The sequence below is a fragment of the Thrips palmi genome, unplaced genomic scaffold, assembly GCF_012932325.1.
Source record: "Thrips palmi isolate BJ-2018 unplaced genomic scaffold, TpBJ-2018v1 HiC_scaffold_12, whole genome shotgun sequence".
Classification (NCBI taxonomy): Eukaryota; Metazoa; Arthropoda; class Insecta; order Thysanoptera; family Thripidae; genus Thrips; species Thrips palmi.
The window spans coordinates 8,176,590-8,198,377 of NW_023144623.1; the positions used below are offsets into that span (position 1 = coordinate 8,176,590).

Genomic DNA, 21,788 nt, shown 5'->3' on the forward strand with positions numbered 1-21,788 from the left:
GGAAAAGTAGTTTCCACCCGCTGCTGCGGGAAAGGCGACTGGCATGGGAAGAAATGCAAGACAAAACGACTGACGTTTATGACTTGGGAGCCTCTCTCTCTCTGTCTCCGTTCCGCTGTCCTCCTCTCCGTCGCTCTCGGACTAAGTCGTAAAGTGACTTATAAATCCTACTTAAATCACCATAAATTACCGCCGAATTCGTGTGATAGTGACTATGCAGCGGGGGAAGGGGACCGAAGGGGACCGAGGGGACGACTGGTGGGGCTGGCGGGGCTGGCGCCGCGTGAGCTCAGCAATGCGCAGCAAGGCACAGCACGCCGCCAGCTTTCTGCCAAAAGCCGCGCCGCCGGGCAGCCATGGCACGCCATGGCCAGCCGGCAGGCTGATTCCGAGAGTCGTTTTCGTCGCTCCGACTCTCTCACACTCACGAGGCGCCCCTTATAGGTGCGAGAGAGACAGAGCGACGAAAACGACTCTCGGAATCAGTCTGCTGTCTGCCAGCGTGCCAGCCCCCGCGGCACGGCCCCAGAGGATAAAACCATTTTCGTATTATTTTTCATCGCACCGAGCCCAGCGTGGCCCAGCGTGGCCCAGCAAGCCCAGCCAGCCCGGCCGCCATGGCGCAGTAATTTTCACTTCCTCCGCTCTCCTCACTCTTCGCGCCAAGCAAACTTGATTCCGTATACGTGTGGCATAACTAGTCATTTGGGAGGGCCAGCCGGCCAGCCAGCCAGGCTCTGGCTGGCAAGCCCGGCGGACTGCTGGGCTGTAATTTCGGCGGGAACGGAAAAAATAAAAGTAATAGAGGGCCGGAGGGGTGCGAGTGAGATAGGGGATGACCCTGGGCTACACCCCCGCAGCGTCGCAGCGGTGTGACAATGACACAATGCGACTGATACTGCCAGAAATATATCATTACGGGGCGGGTATTTACAACGCGCAGCGTGATACGACGTGATGTGGAGAGAGGGGGGACGGACAGAGAGAGAGAGAGGACCATCAAGGCTCCTCGGACCGGCTCAATTATTTGTGCCGCCGAGTTTGGCCGTGGAGCGGCGCCACCGTCCCATAATGCATGGATAGGTGTGCGGACACACACACACGCACACACACACATACACTCACACACACACACATGCGTGATAGGGGCGTGGACGGACAGCAGGACCCTTGTTGACCAAAACGGAGTGCATAATTGACAGCATAATTCCCGCGTTGGTTCGGTGCACCGCAAAGAATATGGTAAAGCGGAAAGGAGGGAGAAAGAGAGAGAGAGAGAGAGAGAGAGAGAGAGAGAGAGAGAGAGAGAGAGAGAGGAGGGCGTTGAAAGTTTTGGAAAGGCAAATCCGAAGTTCCCCGGCCGGTGGTGCATACTGCATAGCACCTGTCCCCGCGGCCCCGCGGGTCTGCGGGTGGCTTGGTGGCCGACGACGGCCAAGCAACCGCGCCGTCCGCCATCCGGCCGCGTCTGATTGTCACTCTTTTTCTGCTTCTCTCTCTTTCTCTTTCTCTCCCGCGGCGTCATCGCTCAACCCTCGCGGCCGTCGCGGCCCCGACGGGGCGGGCCGAGCGGACCGGCTGGCAGGGCGACGTGGAGCAAATACTCCGAATGCGGGAGGGAGAGAGCGAGAGAGAGAGGGAGAGACAGGGAGGGAGAGGGAGAGTGATGAGGAAATTCCTGTTTGTTGGGAAGCCCCAGGGGTTTCAAGTGTAAGCGAGTGCGGTGGCAGCAGCGCCGGGAAGGGGAGCTTAGGAGAGCGGTGACGCCCCCACCACCACCCCCACCCCCTCCCCCCGGTCGAGAGATGATTATGATGATGACAGTGATGACAGACGCAACGATCAGAATGCTGTGGTGAGTGCCACTGCTTTTTGGTGCCCCACCGCGCGCACACTCACCCACAGACACACACACACACACTCACACATCCGCGGGGACAAGTGCTCGCGCACACACAGACGCGAGAGCACACACAGACGCGAGAGCACACACGCACACAGACGCAGCGGCAAATACACGCAGGCCGGACGTGGGAAATGAACGATTCACTATATTGAATTGAGTGAGGATTAATCATGCTGGTGTTGTTTGCGTCCCACTATGAAGGGGTCGCGGCGGCGGGGCGGCGGGACGCGGGGGGGTTGGACGTTGGACCGCCACTGTGAAACATCTCGTCGCCACCGTTTTTGTTGTCGTTTTTGTTTTTGGAGAGCACTGCGATATCGCGACTAATTTCCGAACTCGATTCTCTCTCTCTCTCTTTGAGGCGCCCAGCCAGCCCGGCCAGCAGCCCCCTCCCAGTGCACTGCGCGGCACTGCGTCATCTGGAGGGGGAGGGGGGGGGGGAGTGGCTTGCGCCCCTAATTAAAACATGGTTCCGCTGGGATTATCAGAGCCGCGTATGGATGCCCCCCCCTCCTCTTCCGTCCCTATTTCCTCCTGCCGCCGGCGGACCGGGGCGCCACCTTTTATTATTGAATGGTGAGGACGGGCTCACAGAAATACGTACCCCCAAGGACCCTACCGCGGAGGGGAGGGGAAGGGCAGAGGGAGGGGACCCGTGGGGTTATACACTACCCGCTAAAAATTACACCTTTCCGGCAAAAGTAATCATGATGGTGTTGGTGTGTGGTTTGCGCGGGTGATTCGGGCCTTAGTTGCCGCTCTGGGGGTCGTCGTGGGGGGGGGGGGCTGCTGCTGGCTTTGCGCGCTGTTGTGTAAGCAGATTACTAGGGGGCTCAGGTGCCCCGCCGCGCCTAGGCTGCCCCGGCCGCCCTGGCTGCCTTGGCCAACCCCAGCAGCCCGCCGTACTACTACACCCTACACCGTCGTCGCGTCTTTGGGTGGGCCTCGTCGTCCTCGTCCTCGCTCGCCTCTCCAGCCGAGTTGCCCCGCCGGCCGAGGCCGAGGTAGGGATGACACGTGCGCCGGGGCCGAGGCCACCGAGGCCGAGAGGGTTGACGGCCAGGCGGCACGGCGGAGCACGGCGACGGGGACGGGATCGAAGTGGACTCGGGCCGGCAGACCGGGGTGTTGTGAGTCCCGCTGGTCCCATGTGGTCCGCGTTTAATCGAGTTAGGGGAACAAGATGATCCCGGCAGCGGAGAGTGACTCGCCAGGGCACGCCGTCGCCGATAGGGCCGTGGGGCCGTAGGGCTAGGGGGCCGTAGGGCTGAGGGACGCGACGCGTCCTTCGGTCCACCTCGTCCACGTCACCGTAAAAACAAAAGTACAGCCAGGTGTAAAAGAAGACATCCGCACAGGGCCGGCTGCTACAGGGCGGAGGAAACTGGTCAACATCTGGTCCAAATCTCTTTGCGCACCACTTTGGGAGTGTGCCCGTGCTCTGGTCTCCGCCTCGCCGGGGGAAGGGGGAGGGGGCGTGACTACAACCGTGACACCGCGCCGCAGCGTCACAGGCCGTCACAGACCGTCACAGGCCGTCCGCAGCGTCGCAGGAAGCATGGCACATTGCACTGCACGCCACGGCTGCCTCTAATATGCTTTTCTGTCGTGAAATTAGGTTTATTAGACTCGCGCGTCCTCGCCGTCCTCCCTCAAGCTCTCGTCCCGGCAGAGCGTCCTTTGATGGCGAGGAGAGAAAAAATGAGCGGCCGGACGAATGAATGAATTAATGAATGAATTCGAGTCATTAATGCTCAAGATAATCGAGTTACAGTGATGTGTTGCTGGGCCGGAAGCGAAGAAGAAGAAGAAGAAGAAGAAGAAGAAGAAGAAGAAGAAGAAGAAGAAGAAGAAGAAGAAGAAGAAGAAGAAGAAGAAGAAGAAGAAGAAGAAGAAGAAGAGAGAAGAAGAAGAAGAAGAAGAAGGAGAAGAAGAAGAAGAAGAAGAAGAAGAAGAAGAAGAAGAAGGAGGAGGAGGAGGAGGAGAAGAGGCATCGCAGGCCTGGCAGGTGGCGGTCATGACATTCAGTACGTCATTAGCCCCATGGTGAAACGGCAGTCCGCTAGCGGCGCGTAGCTCGCGTGGCGACTGCCGCGGGGGCGGGGCCGGGCGGGGCCGGGCGGGGCGCAGCGCGCAGCCAGAGCCATGGCAGTGCCGTGGTCATTAGGGCCATGAATGGCCTGTTATCAAAGCAGCAGCGTCCCCCCGCGAACGTTGTTGCGTGGGGTGCAGCCCCCGGGCCCTGCCGTGGCCCTGCCGTGGCCATGCCGTGGCCCTGCCGTGGCCCTGCCGTGGCCCTGCCGTGGCCATGCTGCCGTGCCATATCAGTGTACCCACCTCATCTTATCTGCTGCAGCCCGTTCGGACGAATGCACCCCGACCCCGGCCTGCCCCAGCCCCTTCGGCTCCACCAGATTCGAGTCCTGTTTACGCGACTCTGGAGCTCAAAACGCGTCTAGAGTTTTGGCCGGCTCCGCCGGTCTTCTGGCCCACTGTGCGACGGTGGCGTCGGGACAAAGAAGGGACGTCGAGCTTCTGGCTTCGGCTTGGCTTTGACCTGAAGCCCCTGCGAGGTAGGCAGCCAACGCGGCCCCGCGCCGAGCGGGCCTGCCTACGCGCCGGGCTGAGGCCGGCCGAGGCCTTCTGGGCGCGTCAACGCCAACGGGGCCAACGGGGCGCCCAGGGGGACCTTCAGGCTCGCCTTCAGGGCCCGTCCTTGGCAGTGTACTGAAGGGCCAAAGGGCCATTACCAGCCGCTACGCCCCGCCTCCCCGCCACGCCACGCCACGCCTTTCAACAATGAGACAATGACGACCGCTTGCAACATGTCCCGGCCACACGTCCATCCCTGGGGCGGCGAAGGGTAGGGCGAAGGGCGGCCGGCCAGCCCTCCGTTCCTCCGTCTCTCTCGCACTCATGCGGCGTCCCTCCGCGGTGCGAGAGAGACGGAGGGACTCTGCTTGCGTCACGAGCCCCCCAAATCCCGTCGGCAAGGGCTTCCCGTCGGCGACGTCCGCGGACGCACTGCCCGGTGCCCACTCACAGAGATATCGACTATGGTGATTTCGCTCCAATTTTCTTATCGGGGAGCCGTCCGTCTGGGCTGACACGGACACGACTATTCTGACGCGCGTACAAACAGCCCTCGCCTTCCCCTCACGGCCCTCACGCACACAGGCACACCGTAAGTAAAGTTCACGTGAGTTTTTTCACCGCGCGTCCGCCTCCGAGTATGTATGTACTACAGGCCCAGGTGTGTTTTCACAGTGAGTCAAAATTTTTGTTTTCTCTTCCTTTTCTGCTCCTTGGCGAACGCCGTTCTGGTTCTCCACTTCCCCCGCCTCCTCCCCTTTTTTCCGTCTCGCCGCGGCCCGTATTCGAACCCCGCTCCGCTCGCTCCGCGTCCATTTTTTAAAGGGACGTCATAAAAATATAAAAGAATCGGAGGCCGTGACAGCGCGGTAGGGACGGGGAGAGGGGATGCTTTCTGGTCAGGTGAAAAAGGCGGGGTGCGGATGAGGCCCGAACGAGGCCTGGCCGCTGCCAAAGGTGGCCAAAGGCTGCCAAAAGGAGGCAGGGGGGTGGAAATGCCATGGCCGGGCGAGGCAGGCCGGGCCGGACGGAGCCGTGGGGGAACCACCACCATCATGGCGGTGGCCCGCAGCGCCGCAGCCCATGGCATGCCGGGATGTATGGCCTCCACTTTCCAACAAAAACGATGGCCGGCAATTCGGGGAAAATATCGAAACGAACAGAAAGTCCCGCGTCGAATAAAAGACGGACTTCCCCGCGCCGCGCCGCTCCCCCACCCCCTCTTGGCGACGAGTCGAGCCGCCCTTTTGGAGTTAATTTAGCAGAAGACGTCTTTGGCCGTCCCCGCGTCGCACAGTGGGCCGGCCCGCCCGTCCGTCCTCCAGTCTCTCTGTCTCGCTCTCGCCGTTAGAGCTCGTTATTCTCTCTCACTCTGGCACACGCACACTGCAATTTGGATGGAAAGACTTCACGCTAAAATGTGGCGAGACATTAAGTCTCGCCAAGATTTGGTCAGACCTGAACGTCTCGCCGAAATTTGGTCAGACAAAAAAGTCTCGCCACAAAACGGTCATACACAAAAGTCTGACCCCAAAATGGCGAGACTTTTGTGTCTGACCACGGCCTTTAGGCCGTAACCGTCCGGCGCATTACGGCCTTTCGGTGGTGGTCAGACACAAAAGTCTCGCCATTTTGGGGTCAGACATTTGTGTATGACCGTTTTGTGGCGAGACTTTTTTGTCTGACCAAATTTTGGCGAGACTTTCATGTCTGACCAAAACTTAGCGAGACTTTTATGTCTTGCCTCTGGAGTGGCGAGAAGTCTGACCTTTGGATTTGTAGTGCACGCACTCGCACACTCACCCCGACCCGGCCGCTGCTGCCGCTGATTCGTTTTGTATAGTTCGCCCAACGAACCTGATTGCCCGTCCGACCAATTTTCTGTGGAAATGCGCGCACTGCACTGCCAAACGGCGTGCGTGACTGCCGCGGAGTGGGTTCGCCGCGCGACGCGTGACTTGCAGTGTAGCTGCACTCGAACGCGATTTGCGCGGAACGCGATTGGCGCAGATATTGCACGCGGCGGGAAACAATAAGTTGCAGAGTGGACGTCAGACGCACGCCGCCGCCGCCATGGAGGCCATCCTTTTCACAGTGTACCTCTCGAAAGCCCGTGCGCCGCCCCCTTCGAACCCCTCGCCGTGCTGATCCACCTCCCAGCAGAGCCTGCTGACCAAACAAGCCACAGCGCACCCTCCAAACATCCCCCTCCCCGGCCCGCCCCTGGCCCGGCGGCCCGGCCTGCGCGCGCATGCAAGCTAATACCAGCTTTTTAATCGTGCGCGCGCCACGCCACGCCACGCCATAGAGAGCGCCGCGCCGCGCCGCACAGCGCTTCGTTGACATTTTTCCTTTTCAATGTTGCAGTGAAAATAATGAGGGTTGGGGGAGGCCGTGCCACGCTGTGCCGCGCCGTGCCGCGCCGTGCCGTGCCGCGCTGTGCCCTCCAACGCCGAAGCAAATCCAGGCGACGCTTTGGTGCTCTGGGTGACGACCCTGCTCCAGAGCTCATCAGTATAGGTATAGGGGAGCGCTAATAAATCTACCCCACTTTGGAGGCCGGGAGGCGGGGGGAGGAGGGGGGGGGCAAGGGAGGACGTGGGTCAAAGTTCGTCGCCAAGACGTGGAGGCCACCGAGATGTCGACCTGCTTCGCCCTGCCGTGTCGCGTTTTCCCCCTGTTCGCGGTGCACACCGCCAAAAACCCGCGCCTCGTTTCGGCCGTAGGAGAAGATGGCGACCGATTCAGTTATCAGCGCGCGTTGTACACTGTATTCACCCCCCGAGGCGACAAGAAAGTTTCCGACTGGTTCGAACGGCGCCGTTCCGGCCGCCAGCGGTCCGTGTTCGTCGGGGGCGTGGTCGGTCGCCTCGACGCGGTGCTCGAGGACGGCGACGACGGGGCGCGCGCACACGTTCCGGCCAGGGACTCGGATCGAACGCGTGATCATTGTTCTTGGATGGAATAAGGAATGCACATCGATAGTTTCATGTGTTCGAGGCTTAATTTGGGGGACTCGGAATAAGGTGTGTCTGGGACGCTACATGGCTGTTTTTCGGGCGCGTCCCCGACTCGATCCCCGAGCGCAAGCGGCGCAAGCCCAGACGGAGCAAGGCCCTGAGCAAGCCCCGCGCAAGCCGTGAGCAAGCCCTGATGTAGTGAGCCAGCGTGCTGACTTTGCTTCAAGTTGTAAATCAGGCCTGAGCCGCTCACACGGCAGCGGGTGTGTTTAACCTCGCATTACCATCCTCTGTCGCCGCGCGCCTCGCCATCATGCCGAGGCCCTAAGCCTCGCTAGCCCGCTAGCCTCGCGCCGTCAGTTATTTGGAGGAACTTAGCGCTATGACGCGGCAAGAAAAACAGTCGGGGGGACCAATTTTTGAAAGGACGAAGCTCGGAATTGGATTGAACCAGTCAGTCACGGTCACGGGCCGATGCCTTCGCGGAGGGCTCATTCCGAATAAAGGTCGCTTCCTTCTCTCTCGCACCTCTATGGGACGCCCCATGGGGAGGGAGGGAGACGACAGAAGAAAGCACTGTTCGGAATCAGCAGCCAGGGCGGCATTTCACACCCATTAAAGTTACTGTTGCGTGGATCAAAGGGGGATGGGGGAGCTCCGCTAGCGGATGGATGGGGGAGCCAGGGGTGGCATCGCACTCCGTCGCACACGCGCGTTGCTTCGCGTCGCTTCGCGCTGCGCGTTCGACGGACAGGTGATTACGGCGACAGAGCGCACTCGTCCTTAGAGAGGGAAAAAAGTGATAAAGTAAGAGACAAAAAAAATGATTACGCTGTCAACGTAAACCCGTACGTCGTACACACTCACATGACAGGCTAAGGGAGGTTTTGAAATTGGACCGGACGCTGTCACAGTGAATTTTGAAGTGTGACTGAGTAGTGTGGATCCATCCCGAATATGACATGACGCCTCTCCTCGCTGTTCGTTGCTGGTGGAAGACAACCTGTGGTTTCCTGGGAAACACACGGTTCCATCAGACGCACCCACGCAACAACGCCAATTCAAGAAAAGTGGCGGAAAAACTGGAAAAAGCATTTTAAAATTCGGGGTTGTTATGTCGAAAGGCCTGCTGAATAGGCGGCCGGGCCCGGCAGGCCGAGCGGGCCGAGCGAGCCATCCGGCGAAATTACGGAGACGTTCAAGTGCCTCCAATCTCCTGGGCCGCCAGGCCGCCTGTCCCGGCCTCTCCTCTCCGGCATCTCCCCGTGGATCAAGGAGTATGAGATTACCCGGCCGGCCCGTATACGCCCTTTATGAGCGGACTAATGCCAGCCACGCACTCGGGATGCCCGGGTCCCGGGTTCGAATACCGGCCGCCTGCTGCCGAATTTGGCCGGGCCGGAGCCGCGCTAAGAAATAGGGGGATGATGGCCAAGGCGGCCAAGGTCCTGAAGGCCCTGTCATTAGAGATGGTGGCTCCAGCAGGCGATATTTCGCCCCGTTCGTTAGCCGTCAGGGAATGTCTGCAGGAATCCATCTCTCCCTGATGGCCGCCCCGCCCCGCCCCCCCGCCCCGCCCCGCCCCGCCCCGCGCGAGTGCGCCGTCCAACCCCTTTGCGTGTGTGCCGACTGACGCCCGACGCGCCGGCCCCCCGGAATATTATTAATGAAATTTTAATTTCAGTTCGGCGTGCTGCGCGGTGCTGCGCGGCGCTGCGGCAATCCCGACGAAAAAGTTTGTGACGGCCGCGCGGCCGTGCCGGTGACGGACGAGGGCAACTATATCAATTTATCACTGGCCGCTTTACATCAACTTTTCCCCACCCACCCCAGGAGGCTAGCCGATGGGCTCGTCGCTCGCGCAGGCCTAGAGCGCCTAGAGCCGCCTAGTGTGGATGCAATATGCATCGTCCGGACGGGAAGACGGCCGAGACGGAGATGTCGGCCGCCAGCACGCCACACCGAGGCCGGATTAGGCCGTCGGCGTTTCTTGAATTTCACGTTGGTCGAAGGGAATCTTTCGCGTTCACAAAAGTGACCACTCATTTCATGGGCACTTTTGTTTTTAACGGTTTTTAAAATTCGTTGTTGTAAATCTCTCGTCGTTCTATGTATTTCCTAAAAAACCGCCGAGGGACGCCTAAAAACTGTGGAATTTCGGTTTTGGGTCTTTCGGGTGTAATTAGGCCTATCAATCCCGCCACTGCAACTTCCTCTTGATAAAATGGGTTGCCCTTATCTTATCAGCCTTTTCCCTTTCAAGCTCGGCTCGCACTCATTGATGCTTTGAGTGCTCCGATGTGCAGTGCACTGCAAAACGCAGCCACGCGCGCTGCGCTGCGCTGCCAAGTCCACCGACAAGGCTGTGACGGGGCGCGGCGAGGCACCGCAGCCGCTCCACTAGTTTCACATCAATTATCTTTGTTCCGTTTTTTGACCGTTCGAACGCGTCTCCGCGCCACGTGCAGTCAGCGTGAACGGCCCGATGGTTAGCGAGCCGGAGAGCAGCTAAAGAGTTTAACATCGGCCTGACTACAGGCTGCTCCACGACGGGACCCGGGTTCGAATCCCGCCAAAGGCCGTCCTCGCGCTCGGGGCTCGGGCAGGCCGTCGGACTCGTCTCGACAGGCCGTTTAGCGCCCCGTCACCACGACGCCGTCGTCTAGTCCGACCTTCTTATTGATTGGAAGTTTCCCAGCCATTGTCTATTCATTCACTTGAGCCAACCCCCCATTACACCAAGATGGGCCTATTGGCCGCGTACTGCGCAGTGCAGTGCCGAGCGGTGCCCACCTGTCAATAGATTAGCCTATTTCGGGCACGAACCCGTCGTGGCGGCCTCGCGGCCTTCGGGCCTCCGGGACAACAGACAGACACGCCTTCAAAAATACATATACACCGGCATTATTGACGAGCCTCGACGAGCGTCGCGCGGCACAGTGGGCCAGAAGACCGGTGGAGGTGGCCAAAATTAGACTCGTTGAGCTCCAAAGTCGCTAAATGGGACTCGAACCGAACGTATGACCCCACTAATGGATTGCTCTCCGAACGAGGAATCTATTGGTGGGGTCACACGCTCGGTTCGAGTCCTGCTTAGCGACTCTGGAGCTCAAAACGCGTCTGGAGTTTTGGCCGCCTACCGGTCTTCTGGCCCACTGTACGCGGTGGCTCAGATGGCTATGCGATGCACTTTTCCGCGCCACCACAGGCCGACTGCGATCAACCGACAGGTCCGGGTTCGATCCCCGCCGACCCCCGCGGCCGTTTCGTCGACGAAAATGGCCGCCTAGAGACACTGAGTTGAAGCCGTTCGGCTGAATAGTACGTACAAACCGCACGAGGCAATCAAACGACACAGGAACAAACAGTGTATAGGCTCAGAAACGAAGCGGCCGGTACGACGGCCCGCATGGCGGCCATGGCGGCCCGCGGCCCGGCCACCTGTGCCGCGTCATGGCGTCGAACAAAGCTGCAGAAAACTTGTGTAAATCGTGCGACAGAGACGGACGGACAAACAAGCGCCTTGTCGCCCGTTTGGTTAGCTGCGGGTTGCCAACCGCAGCGACACGGGACACACAGACACACACTCACAGACACACACACACACACAGACACACACACAGGCAGACAGACAAGACTCACACAGGCGTGCAGCAGGCTGATCCGCCTGAACACATACTTCCGCTCACCAAAAGTTTTTACTTTTATAATTTTTCAAAAATTTAAAATCATTTTCCGGGAAAATTTCACCGCCCTCAGAAGTGTGTGTTATTGCATGCGCTGCTCCAGATGTATTTGTCTTCCAGCGCCTACTGTGCGCATGAGTTTATGCAAGTGCATACTCTGTGTGTGTGTGTGCGTGTGTGTGTGTGTGTGTGTGTGTGTGTGTGTGTGCGCGCGCGCGTGCGTGTGTGTGAGTGCGTGTGCGCGCGACTGGCACTGTGCCCCGTGGGATGAATGCAAGTAATGAACGGCATGTGACGTGAAGACTCACACAGTTGCAAAGGGGAGCTCGGGGGGTGGAAGGGGGTGGAAAGGGATGGCATGAATGAGGATGAAGGGGAACAAGGACGACGGAGCGGCAGCCCTGTGGGTGACGTTTTAAACAGGATTATTTAAGAAAGGGGCGATCCATCGTCATTATGCCTGGTTGGGTCTCGCAGCGCTAGTTTTCAGCGGGGGTGGTGGGGGGTTGGACTGCAGATTACCATAGTTCAAAGTTATCACTCGAAAAACCCGTTCCGCTCCATATCATCAGAAGATAATGAGAACTGTCGCGCCGCGCGCTGCTCCGTCCGGACGCGCTTTCATCCATTTTTCCCCGTCTGTGCAGTGCAGGGTCTGTGCGGCGCTGCGGCGCGAGGCGATACTGCGCTCGAAACTCGACGCGGGTTATCGCGAGCCGCGCGGCCACACTGGGCCACACATCCCACACGCACCCCCGCAGCGCCCGCAGCGCCGAGGGTGCGAGCGGCGTTAACCAACGGCTTCGTCGTCGCCAGCGCCACGCATGCGTAATTTTTCATAATTCCAATAATCCGCGCGGTGGTGGTAAAAACTGCATAATCCTCTTAGGCCGGGCAATACTCGGCGACGGGCAGCAGGGGAGGCGAGGCCGCCGACCAACCCGAGGACCAACCGCCACCGCCAGAGCCCCGAGAAAATGATCGAGATGCTGGGAAGGGTTTTCGGTTCAAGCCGGCCTCGGGGTGGTGTGTTCAGAGTGGTGGCGGTGCTGGCGGTGCTGGCGGGGCTGGCAGGCAGTTACGATGCACTATAACGTTTAATGGGAGCGGACACTGGCTCTAGATGTTATTACTGCACCGCGGCACCCCGGAGAGGGTTGGCCTCAGTACAGTGTACACACGTTCTGCTGAGTCACGGCGCCCTTTCGAAAAGCCCGCGCTCAGTCGCACGCCGCATCAGTGGTGCCAATTTGCGGGCAAACAAACTCCCAGCGCGGCGCGCGGGGGAGAAAAATGTGATAAGGGTTGAGGCGCCGCCACCCGCCGGGACAGGCTGGCCTCGCCGACCCGCTCGGCGCAGAGGGGCCGGCCAACGTAGACCTCTCATCGGCCTGCCAGTTCGAATTTTGCCGCTGTTTTCGTAGTGGCGGTGCGTGGGGCGCTCGCTCCGTCAGCGCGGGCGTGAGCGTGGGCCTCGTCGTCGCCAGCGCCGCGACGCCCCGCGACGCCCCGGTCGGCAGATTAATGAAGGAAGGCGGCCTGCAAAGGCGCGGCGGGCGTGGAAGTGCGGCGCGGTGGCGCGGCAGCCTGCAGGGACTTCCCTTGACTTCCCGCTCAATCTTATTCCAATTATTTGCGTTTCATCTCCATCCGTGAGTCCCCGGCTCCCTGCTCGCCAGGCCTGGGTAGGCCTGTGCCCTGGGCCGGCCCCCAGGCCCAGCGCCCTGATGGCTTTCACGGTCCGACCGTCTGCCGAGCTGCCGAGGCTGCCGAGGGCAGGACGGCCTGGCCGGCGGCCTGGCTCATCACCTGCCTGCCGAAGCAGCCCCCTAATGAAGCAGCCGAGCAGGGACACTCTTCCATAAACCCGCTGGGTGGCTGGGAGGGCAGAGAGGTGGGAGAGAGGGCAGGAGAGAGGCCGGTTCACGTTCACGGCGAAGGGGCGGCCGGAGCGGCCGTGGAAGTCCGACTACGTCCGACGCCACGGGCACGAAGGGTTGCCTACCTCCCGGCGCGCCCCCGTGCCGCGGCAGGAGGAGCTGCGTTTCGTTCCGACAGCACGACAGCGGCTTTGACGGCCGGCCGAAATTAAAGTTATTTATTTGATATTAGTCCGTCCTGGCTCTGGCTTGCTCTGCCTCCGCGCGTCCCTGGGTCCCCGGGAGCCCGGTTTCAAGCCAGGGCCGTTGGGACCGCCGGTTTCTAAAAGCAACAACATTGGGAGCGTCTGTTATTTTTGCTCGGGCTTTGGCTTTGGGGTACGGGGTATGTGTCATCCACTTGCCTCAAAGTCGGCGCGCCCCGCCGTTACAGCGTAGCGGCGTAGCGTCCAGTCCGGCCGGCCCAATAAAAGAAGACTATCAATTTATAGCGACTTCATCCCGGCCGCCACCATGCGGGGCAGCGCCGGCAACGTCGCCCTGCCTCTCTCGCACCCTCGGGGTGCGGCGCAGGGGTGCGAGAGAGGCAGGGCGACGAGAGCGCTGGTCGGAACCCGCCTGCTGGCAATGCATCACACTATCTGGCGCTATCTGGCGACAGGATTGGGAAGTTCCTGCGGAATCGTCAAAGTCCGGCCGTAAATAAGGCCCGCTGCGAGGCTATCTCCTGTTTGCTGTGATCCCCGTCGTCCTCGCCGTCCTCGCCGTCCTCGTCGTCCTCGGCTCGCAGTATAAACGCGCATAAAGCACGGTCGCATGGCGCGGCCAGCGCAGCTAGCGCGGAGCTTTTATTTTTTCAAGAGCCATGAGCCATCTTCGCCAAGTCAGCGCAGAGCGCCTCCCATGGCGGTGAAGCGCCGAAGGGCGAACCGGCCGGTCGGCGGCCCTGGCGGCCCCGGCGGCGCCGAGCCGAAACGGACCGGAAATCGAAGGCGTTTCCGGCCGAGCGGGGCGCGGGGCGCAGGGCACAGTGCACCAACAAGACCGTCGCCCTCGCGTATCAAAGCATCGAGGCATCAAAGCACCACGGCGAGGCAATAAAGTGTAAGCTCTGATTAGGGCGAAGCGAGGAATAGCCATCGGAGATTACCATGGCACCATGGATATGTGTCACCGCCTCTTGCGTCAACGCCACCAATAACGAGCATGTTGTGTTTTCCGGCTGTTTTTGTTTCCAAGTTGGTATGTTGGAGGGAAATAATGACCGAGTTTCGGCCTTCGGGTCGGGTGTGTTGTCATAAATATGGACGCCGCTGCACCCCTTGGCTAGCTCCTTTGGGCGGGCCGGCGCGGCGCCGTGAGGAAAGTTGGTGCATTTTGTTAGAGCATTTGCCGTGCCGGCTTCGAGTCTTCGAGTCTTCGACGTTTCGTTTCGTTCCGTCGGGGGAAATAACAGCCATTCCACGCCAATCAGCCACTCCTCCGCCTCGGCCAGGCGGCCAGGCTCGTCGGGGATGCATACATAGTGGACGTCCACTGGACGCACACGAACGGCGCGCAGCGAAGGCAGCGTCGCCCTGTCTCTGTCGCACTCGTGGGGCGCCCCGTCGGCATGCGAGAGAGACAGGGCGACGCTGCCTGTGCCGCCGGCCCGTCCAGTTGGTTATTAGCGTCACCGCTCGCGCCGCCGGCCGCGTCGTCCGCGCTATACGTCCGCCCCTTTTCGAAACGCACGAAACGCACGCGCGTGTTGGCCGCGTGGCCGCATCGCGCTAATGCCAACCATTAAAACTTGCCGCCGCGTTTTCAGGGAGTCGGGCCGAGCACTGCTTTCGTCGCCCTGTCTCTCTCGCACTCGCGGGTGGCGTCCCGTGTGGGCGCGAGAGAGAAGCGACACTACCGAGAAGTCACGGCTGGCGCCACGGCTGCGCCGCGCGTCCGCGGTGGCGGCCTTCCGCGGAAACGTGAAGCGTGACCCGGCCGCCCGATAGGCTCGGCTAGGTTTGCCGATTGTTTCAATTCCACGACCACTCGTCCTAGGCCGCCCCAGGCCGCCCCAGGCCGCCCCAGGCCGCCCCAGGCCCTCGGCCTCGTCCCAGTGCGCCGCGTCCGTCGCGTCCCCGTCCGCTGTCTCGTCACCGTGATCGTCCAGGCCGTGCAGGCCGTCACCGTGAATGACGCGAGTCGCGCCAGATAGCGGCCAATCTTGACTGATGAATGCACTTCCTGGCAGGGCCTGCCGGCCTAGTGGGGCTATAGCAGGCAGGAGTGGCGGCGGCGGCGGGGCCCAGCCTTCGGATTAGGCCGTCAAACCGAATCAGAAAATGCAACTTTGGCGAAGCGTAACGACGGGCTGACATTTTTAATAATCATAACAGTTCCATCTTTGAAAAATTGCATCGGTTCCTCCTTTTCAAAAGTGTGATCGGGTAAAAGGTACTCATTTTTGAAAAAATCAAAACTTTTGAAAAACAAAGTTACTAAGAATTAACGGATGTATGGGATGCACAGTTTCAAGAGTGCACATCCCAATTCAATAGAAGAATGTCCAAAAATGAACTCTCCGGCGGGGAATCGAACCCCGGTCTCCCGCGTGACAGGCGGGGATACTGACCACTATACTACCGAAGATCCTGTTGGGCTCTCGCTCAGCGCGGCATAAGCTTCTTGCTACGAGGAGCGAGGTGGGAGAGCGCCCGTCGAGCACGTCGGCGGCGGCGCCGAGCCGAGCCGAGGTTCCCGACGCGAGACAGAGGAGGAGGGGGAGTCCACGAGGAGAGGGCGGGGAAGAGGATGAGGCTGTGGCGGACGGACTAGAGAGAGGAGGACCGCCCTACCGCCCTCGACCGCGCCTTCCCCCTGGCCTCTGGATTACCCGTTTCAAGGTTCCAAGGTTTCAACGGGCGGATACGCAGGGGTCGCGGGGCCGCCAAGGCACCTATAAGGAAGACCGCCGCACCCAGCGGAGTGACAAGATGCTCTTCGTCACAGTGCAGCGACGCAGCGCGTCCCGAACACGCTCCCACTCTTCTCGTCCGTTGCTGTCTATTCCCGGAGCTCACGTCATTTCGAATGAAACGCCTAGCCGCGTGAAATCCTCGGCCAACAAGGAGAAGGAGGAGGAGGAACAACTTTATTTTATGGTGCGCGCATTGTATCCGTCGGTGTGGAGACCCCTTTATAGTGATGCCGCTCTATGGTGCAGTCATACCCCCCCCCCCCGAATTTTTCTTACTGTCGTAAAATATTAATGAAACGTATCTCTGGGCGCTGTTGTGCCCCTATTCCCTTTTCACCCTCCATAATAAAATTCGCTATAAAAGTTTGTCTTGCTTCGGAGAGAAAATGGACCGGGTTGCGTCGTCCTTTTCCTTTTACAGCCTTTTGCGCAGCGGCAGGAATACAGCGAGGTGTAATGTAAAGGCAAGGGAAGGGTTAAATGTTGTTGTTGTTGTTTTTGCTGTTTATCCCTCCCCTTGCGCCGCCGTCCCCCACGCCGCGCCGCCACTGCTGTGCCTTGGCCGTGCACTTGTGGAACTACTCTAATGAACACCAGCTGCTGCATCAAGGGACTCCGACGACGAACGGCGTCTCCAACGGCGCCTCCACTGGGAGGGAGGGCGTCGCGACGTGGCGTCGCTCGCCGTCGAGCCCCTCGCGGATTTTGTTTGCGTTTTCCGCCACGGTCGATAGTCGAACCCGCGACCACGCCGACACGCCTCTCTCGTCCGGGAAGTGAGTTTGGCACCGGGCAAACCTCTGTGTGCATGGCAGGCTGTGTACGCTGTCGCCGTCAAGGCAGAATGGACGGCGAGGCGCGGTGCCGCCCGAGTGTTTTCTCAATCCATAATGGCCCTGTTATTTTAGGGCGAGGGCGATGAGATTAAAATTTAAGTGTTGTCCTATCGGGAAAAGGGACGGGGAGAGGCCCCGGGAAGATAGTGGGCGGCAAAATAACCAATGAGAAGTGTTTCCATTTCATCACGGCGGCTGGGCGGCCCGAGAAAAAGAGCGCCCCCGGGTGGGGTCGAACCACCAACCTTTCGGTTAACAGCCGAACGCGCTAACCATTGCGCCACGGAGGCCGCTGATGCCGGGGGCTCCCTCGTGCCGCACCAGAGTTCCCTGCCGCTCCGCTGGCTCCACTGGGGAGCGGCAGCGGAGGCAGCGGAGAGGGACGAGCAGCGCGCCACACCGGCCACACCGCGCCACGCCACGCCGGCAGCGGATGCGTCCTCCCGCTCGCGCCTCGCGACGGCGACAGACCATCAGACCAGACGACGGCATGGGGAAGTCCGTGCGCGGCAGTCGCTGGAGCGCGCTGGACAAGGCTGGACAAGGCCGGGGAAGGGAACGGCGCATTGAAACGCTGCAGACTGATGCCAACACAAGTTTTCGTCACTCCTGACTCTCTCGCTCCTACACGGGGCGCCACATGAGTGGGAAAGAGACAGACGAGCCTCCGGAATCTGGATCTGGCCGTTGTTCCAACTCCAGCGGCGAGAGGGGAACGGCGCAGCAAAGTAGTGGTCAGCCCCAGCACGGCCATGGCATGGCACGGCCCGGCGGCCCCGCGACATGCACGTCACATGAGCGATGCGGCACCAGCAGCGCCAGCAGGCCGCACTTGAACGGGCCGCGACAGTGAGGGATGCATAATGGGAGGGGCGGAGGCGTTTATCAGAGGCACACCATGCAGGAGGGGGCAGGGGCACACAAAGCGGGCGGAAGGGCAAGGGAGGGGGCTGTGCCATGGCGGCATGGCTGGCGGCATGGCGGCGCACTGCGCGTCCAGGGATTGTGTAGGCTCACGCTGATACCGCGCCTGCAAAATTTACAGCGCTGGGATCATATATTCAAATGATGCGGCCTTTTCTGATACGGGCGTAATACACCGCTCTGAAGTCTGCATGGCTGCCGGCAAGTTCGCTCCGTCTCCCTCGCACCCCCTGCGGAAGGCGGGTGTGAGAGAGACGGCGAGAGTCCGGCTCGGCTCCTCTCCAGCCCGCGACTCCCGAGCCGTGACCTTGGCTGCCTTGCCACGCGCGGTGGCGCTCGGCTCGCTCGTCGCTGTCCGTCGAAGGGGAGGCGAGACATTCATTATTTCCAGGCTCTGTCCCGTGCATCGTCGTCCACTTATAACTCGCCCCGTCCGACGCCGCGCCCTCGTCGCTGTCTCTCTCGCTCTCAGCGGCCGCTCCGGGTCGGTGCGAGAGAGACAGAGCGACGAAACCCGTTCCGTTCGGGGCGAGCCTGCTGCTGCCTCCGCGCAGCGCGCCGCCGCGCTTCCACTTTGCAGATAATAGGCAAATCTCCGGCATCTCCATGTTTCGCTGCTGCAGCTCTGCAAGCTGGGTCCGCCGCGACGCAGCTCTGTCTCTCTCGCACTCATGGGTCGTCCCGTGTAGGTGCGAGAGAGACAGAGCGATGATAACGAAAACGACTTTCGGAATCAGTCTGCTGGTAGCGCGCCGGGAATCTCGAGATCGGAACTAAAACTGGCGAGGCCGAGCTCGGCGCCGAGGCTGGATGCTGGGCTGCTGCGTTGCACCCCGTTCCGTTCCCTTCCCTTCACGGATCGCCAGCCCCGGCCGGCGTCATGAAAAATGGAGCACAATCCGTCTTTCTTCCGAGGGGAAATAAACAACAACGAGAGCAGAGAGCGGCAGAGCAGCTGGGGAACGGGCACGGCGGGCACGCCACTGCTCACTGCGTCGCCGGAGGGCTCAGCGCTCAGCCTCGCGGCGAGGAGGGCCGCGGGCAGCGAAGCCAGCGAAGCGCGCCAACGGCAACTCTTTAGCGCCCAGGCGGAGTACAGTGCACCAGAGTGCAGTGCACGGGGTGCAAGGGGGGTGGAGCGCCCGGGCAGGCGGCGCGCGGCGCGGGTGTCCGTTGGGTTGCCTGCCTCCACGGCGCTCCGCACGCCGAGAGCAGCTTGAACGTCGTCGGCTGCCTCGAGTGCGCAGTGCCGCGAATCCAGGCATTTCTGTATTCTTTTCAGCGGGCTCCCGCTTTTCTCCCCGACGCAGTGCACGGGCGCTATGGCAAACGGGGTGTTGGAATATTTTCTTTCCAGCCAGGCTGTGGCGGGGCCCGGCGGGGCCCGGCGGGGGGTGCTTTGCCGGCTGTGCCTACCTCCGCGGCGCTACGCGGCGCTAGCCGGCCGAGTATTCTCTAACTTCCTTTGCAGTGTTGTTTTATTCATTGTCCGGTGCGGGGTAATTCCCCGGCCGCGGATCTGGCTGGCTGGCTGGCCGGCTGGCCGCGCTGTGCAGCCGGCACGGCCAAAGAAATACAAGGGAGCGAAGCAGCGAAGCAGCCAAGGGAAGGGAAGGCTTGCGCCGCTCGCGCCGCTTGCGGTCGGTAAGCATGCCTTATGGCGTGGCGTGCCAGGCGCGCCGTCGCTCTGCCTCCCTCGCACTCACGGGGCGTTGCGAGGGAGAGAGGCAGAGCGCCGAGGCACTGCTGGCAGACGGCTGGATGCGCCGCCGCCTTGCCGGCTTTGGCGTGCTTTAGCGTGCTTTAGCGTGCTTCAGCTCCAAGGCAGTACAGCTGTGGCTGCGGCAGCTGGCGGCAGCTGCGCCTGGAGTCTGGCTGCTGAGCTGTTCGCCTCGCCGCCAGCGGCATGCGGCATGCCCTCGGGTATGCCTGCGGCAGGGCAGCCAGGGCCTTGGGCCAGGCCTTGGGCCGACGCCGACGTAGAGCGCAGCGCTCAGCCCTTCCGCCCCGCCCCGCCCCGCGCCACGCCCCAAGGCCCCACGCCAGGGTACGGCCAGGGGCAAGCCGGGGGCATAGCAACAGAGGGGGTCTTGTCAACCATGTGGGTCTGCTTGACCGCACGGCCGCACGGCAGGGGAGCGTGGTTAGGCCCCTCCAGCCCCCATCTCCGGTCGTCCCGTTCCCCGACCGGAGCGGCGGGGCACAGACTAGACTCGGTCGGGCGAACACAGACACACACACAAGGAGGCGGGTTGCCTACTCCCTACCCAAGTGCCTTGAGGAGTCGAGTGACCCTCCCGTCCTCGTCCCGGGCGTCACGTTGGGGCGGTTGGGTCCGCCGGCACAGCGCCAGGCGCCAGGGGATGGGGGCTAAATAAGGGGTAGTTTGTCTTTGAGGTGGACGCCTCTACCCTTGCGCACCCCAGCCGGCCGCCAGTCAGGGACTTCCCCCTCCCTTTCCCCTTCCCACACCCTTCACCCCCGCGCCGTCATCAAACCGCCCTTGTCCTCTGAATATGGCGAATGGCAGCGAAATGGCCGCCAGCCTGAAAGAGACTTCGGACGACCTACTTCCAGAAGAAGCCCTCGCCGAACGTCCAGCCAGGTGACAGGCCGACCGACGTGCAGACAGGCCCGCCCCGCCCCGGCCCGGCCCGTCAGCCCAACAGGAAAAGCAACTTGGCGCGCGGAGGGTTGGCGGCGGTGGCGTGGGTTGTCGACGGTTTTTCCTAAGCGAGTGAAGTGAAGGGAGCGCGGTGCGGCGCGGCAGGCCAACCAAGCCCTTCCCTAGAAGAAAGGGCGCTGCCCGACCGCCCGGGCGCCGATTGTGGATTTCTCCGCGTCGACGGGGCTGGAGTCCGGGTGAACGGTTCGCCGGTCACGTGATCCGGAGTCGACCTGAGCACCCCGTCGACGACCGGAGGGTCAGTCGACTGCAGCCCTCCGCCAGAGCAGCACCAGCCGCCGCAACACCATCACCATGCTCGCCAAGATGACCTCCGCCTTCGTGGTGCTCGCGGCCCTGGCCGTCGTCGCCCTGGCCGTGCCCTTCCCCGAGTCCTCGCCCGCCGAGAACCCCCTGAGGACCATCAACCGCGACGAAGAGTGTGAGTACCACGCCGCCGAGAACGGCCGTGACGTCCGCGAGGGAATGGTTTATCGAGGCGGAAGGAACATAAGTGAGCCTCGGAATGTAGCGTCGCTGTCTAGGCCCGTCACTACTCCGAGCGCCAGGGACCCCGGCTTTCGCGCCCTTGTGGACTTAGTGAGAGGGAATGGACTTGGCGATACCCCACGCCTTGGGCTTGTCCACAAGACTGGCGTCAAGAGTCTCCGGCGTGAGGGGTAGCGTCTTTTGTATTTTGTGTCTTTGCGAAGCCTTACTTTTTGAGTCTGCTTGTATTTGAACGCAAATGACCTGTAGCTCATGCAACGTGTGCACTCGGAAGACTTGCGGCATTATTAAAACTAATTGCGCGTTGACGTGTCTCCAAAACCCCTGTTTCATTCCTTTATCTTGGACTTGACATTGTTCTGCAGGCCGTCCCGGTCTCTGCCCCCACATCCGGCGTCTGGTGCCCGACCTGTCCCAGGCTCCACCGCACCACATCCAGGGCCTCGCTCGCAACCAGTTCGTCGGCGAGCCCTCGCTCTGTGGCAACCTGTGCGTGCACGACAAAGCCTGCGCCAGCCACCAGAAGTGCTGCCCCACCACCTGTGGCTACGCCTGCCAGGACACCGTCTTCATCCACGACGAGTCCGAAGAGTACAACTACTGAGTACTTCCATTTGTTTCCAGGTAGGTACCGTGACTTCACAGACCTTTCATGTTAGATACGTAGCATTCTCCCATGCTTGATGTTTCAGTGAAATCCTCAGTAACAAGGCCTCCGTCTTTTCTTTCAGAAGTTGGGATACTGATTCAACCCATGACTCCACTTCACCGAGTGTTATTTAATATTTATTGATTATGTTAAGAAAACCACAATTTAAATAAACCCATAAAAACTATAAGTGTTTGAATCTCAATTCTGCATCACCTTTG

General features: G+C 60.9%; 1 protein-coding gene and 2 non-coding genes across 3 annotated transcripts; 1 reads left to right on the forward strand and 2 right to left on the reverse strand.

The window, feature by feature from the left end:
- Window positions 1–15,583: 15,583 nt before the first annotated feature.
- Window positions 15,584–15,655, reverse strand: Trnad-guc. Its single transcript has one exon. It is a non-coding gene; the product is annotated as a tRNA-Asp (tRNA).
- Window positions 15,656–17,036: 1,381 nt separating this feature from the next.
- On the reverse strand, window positions 17,037–17,109 carry Trnan-guu. Its single transcript has one exon. It is a non-coding gene; the product is annotated as a tRNA-Asn (tRNA).
- Window positions 17,110–20,607: 3,498 nt separating this feature from the next.
- LOC117640325 (WAP four-disulfide core domain protein 18-like) lies at window positions 20,608–21,746 on the forward strand. Its single transcript, XM_034376744.1, has 3 exons — window positions 20,608–20,850; window positions 21,284–21,542; window positions 21,650–21,746. The coding sequence occupies exons 1-2, from the start codon at window positions 20,724–20,726 to the stop codon at window positions 21,520–21,522; spliced, it is 366 nt and encodes a 121-aa protein (XP_034232635.1). The 5' UTR covers window positions 20,608–20,723; the 3' UTR covers window positions 21,523–21,542; window positions 21,650–21,746.
- The last annotated feature ends 42 nt before the right edge of the window (window positions 21,747–21,788 follow it).

Bases quoted from the DNA above. Each gene is read 5' to 3' on its own strand.
- LOC117640325 (XM_034376744.1), top strand. From the start codon at position 20,724: ATGCTCGCCAAGATGACCTCCGCCTTCGTGGTGCTCGCGGCCCTGGCC. The intron at 20,851-21,283 runs GTGAGTACCACG...ATTGTTCTGCAG, and splicing joins CATCAACCGCGACGAAGAGT to GCCGTCCCGGTCTCTGCCCC.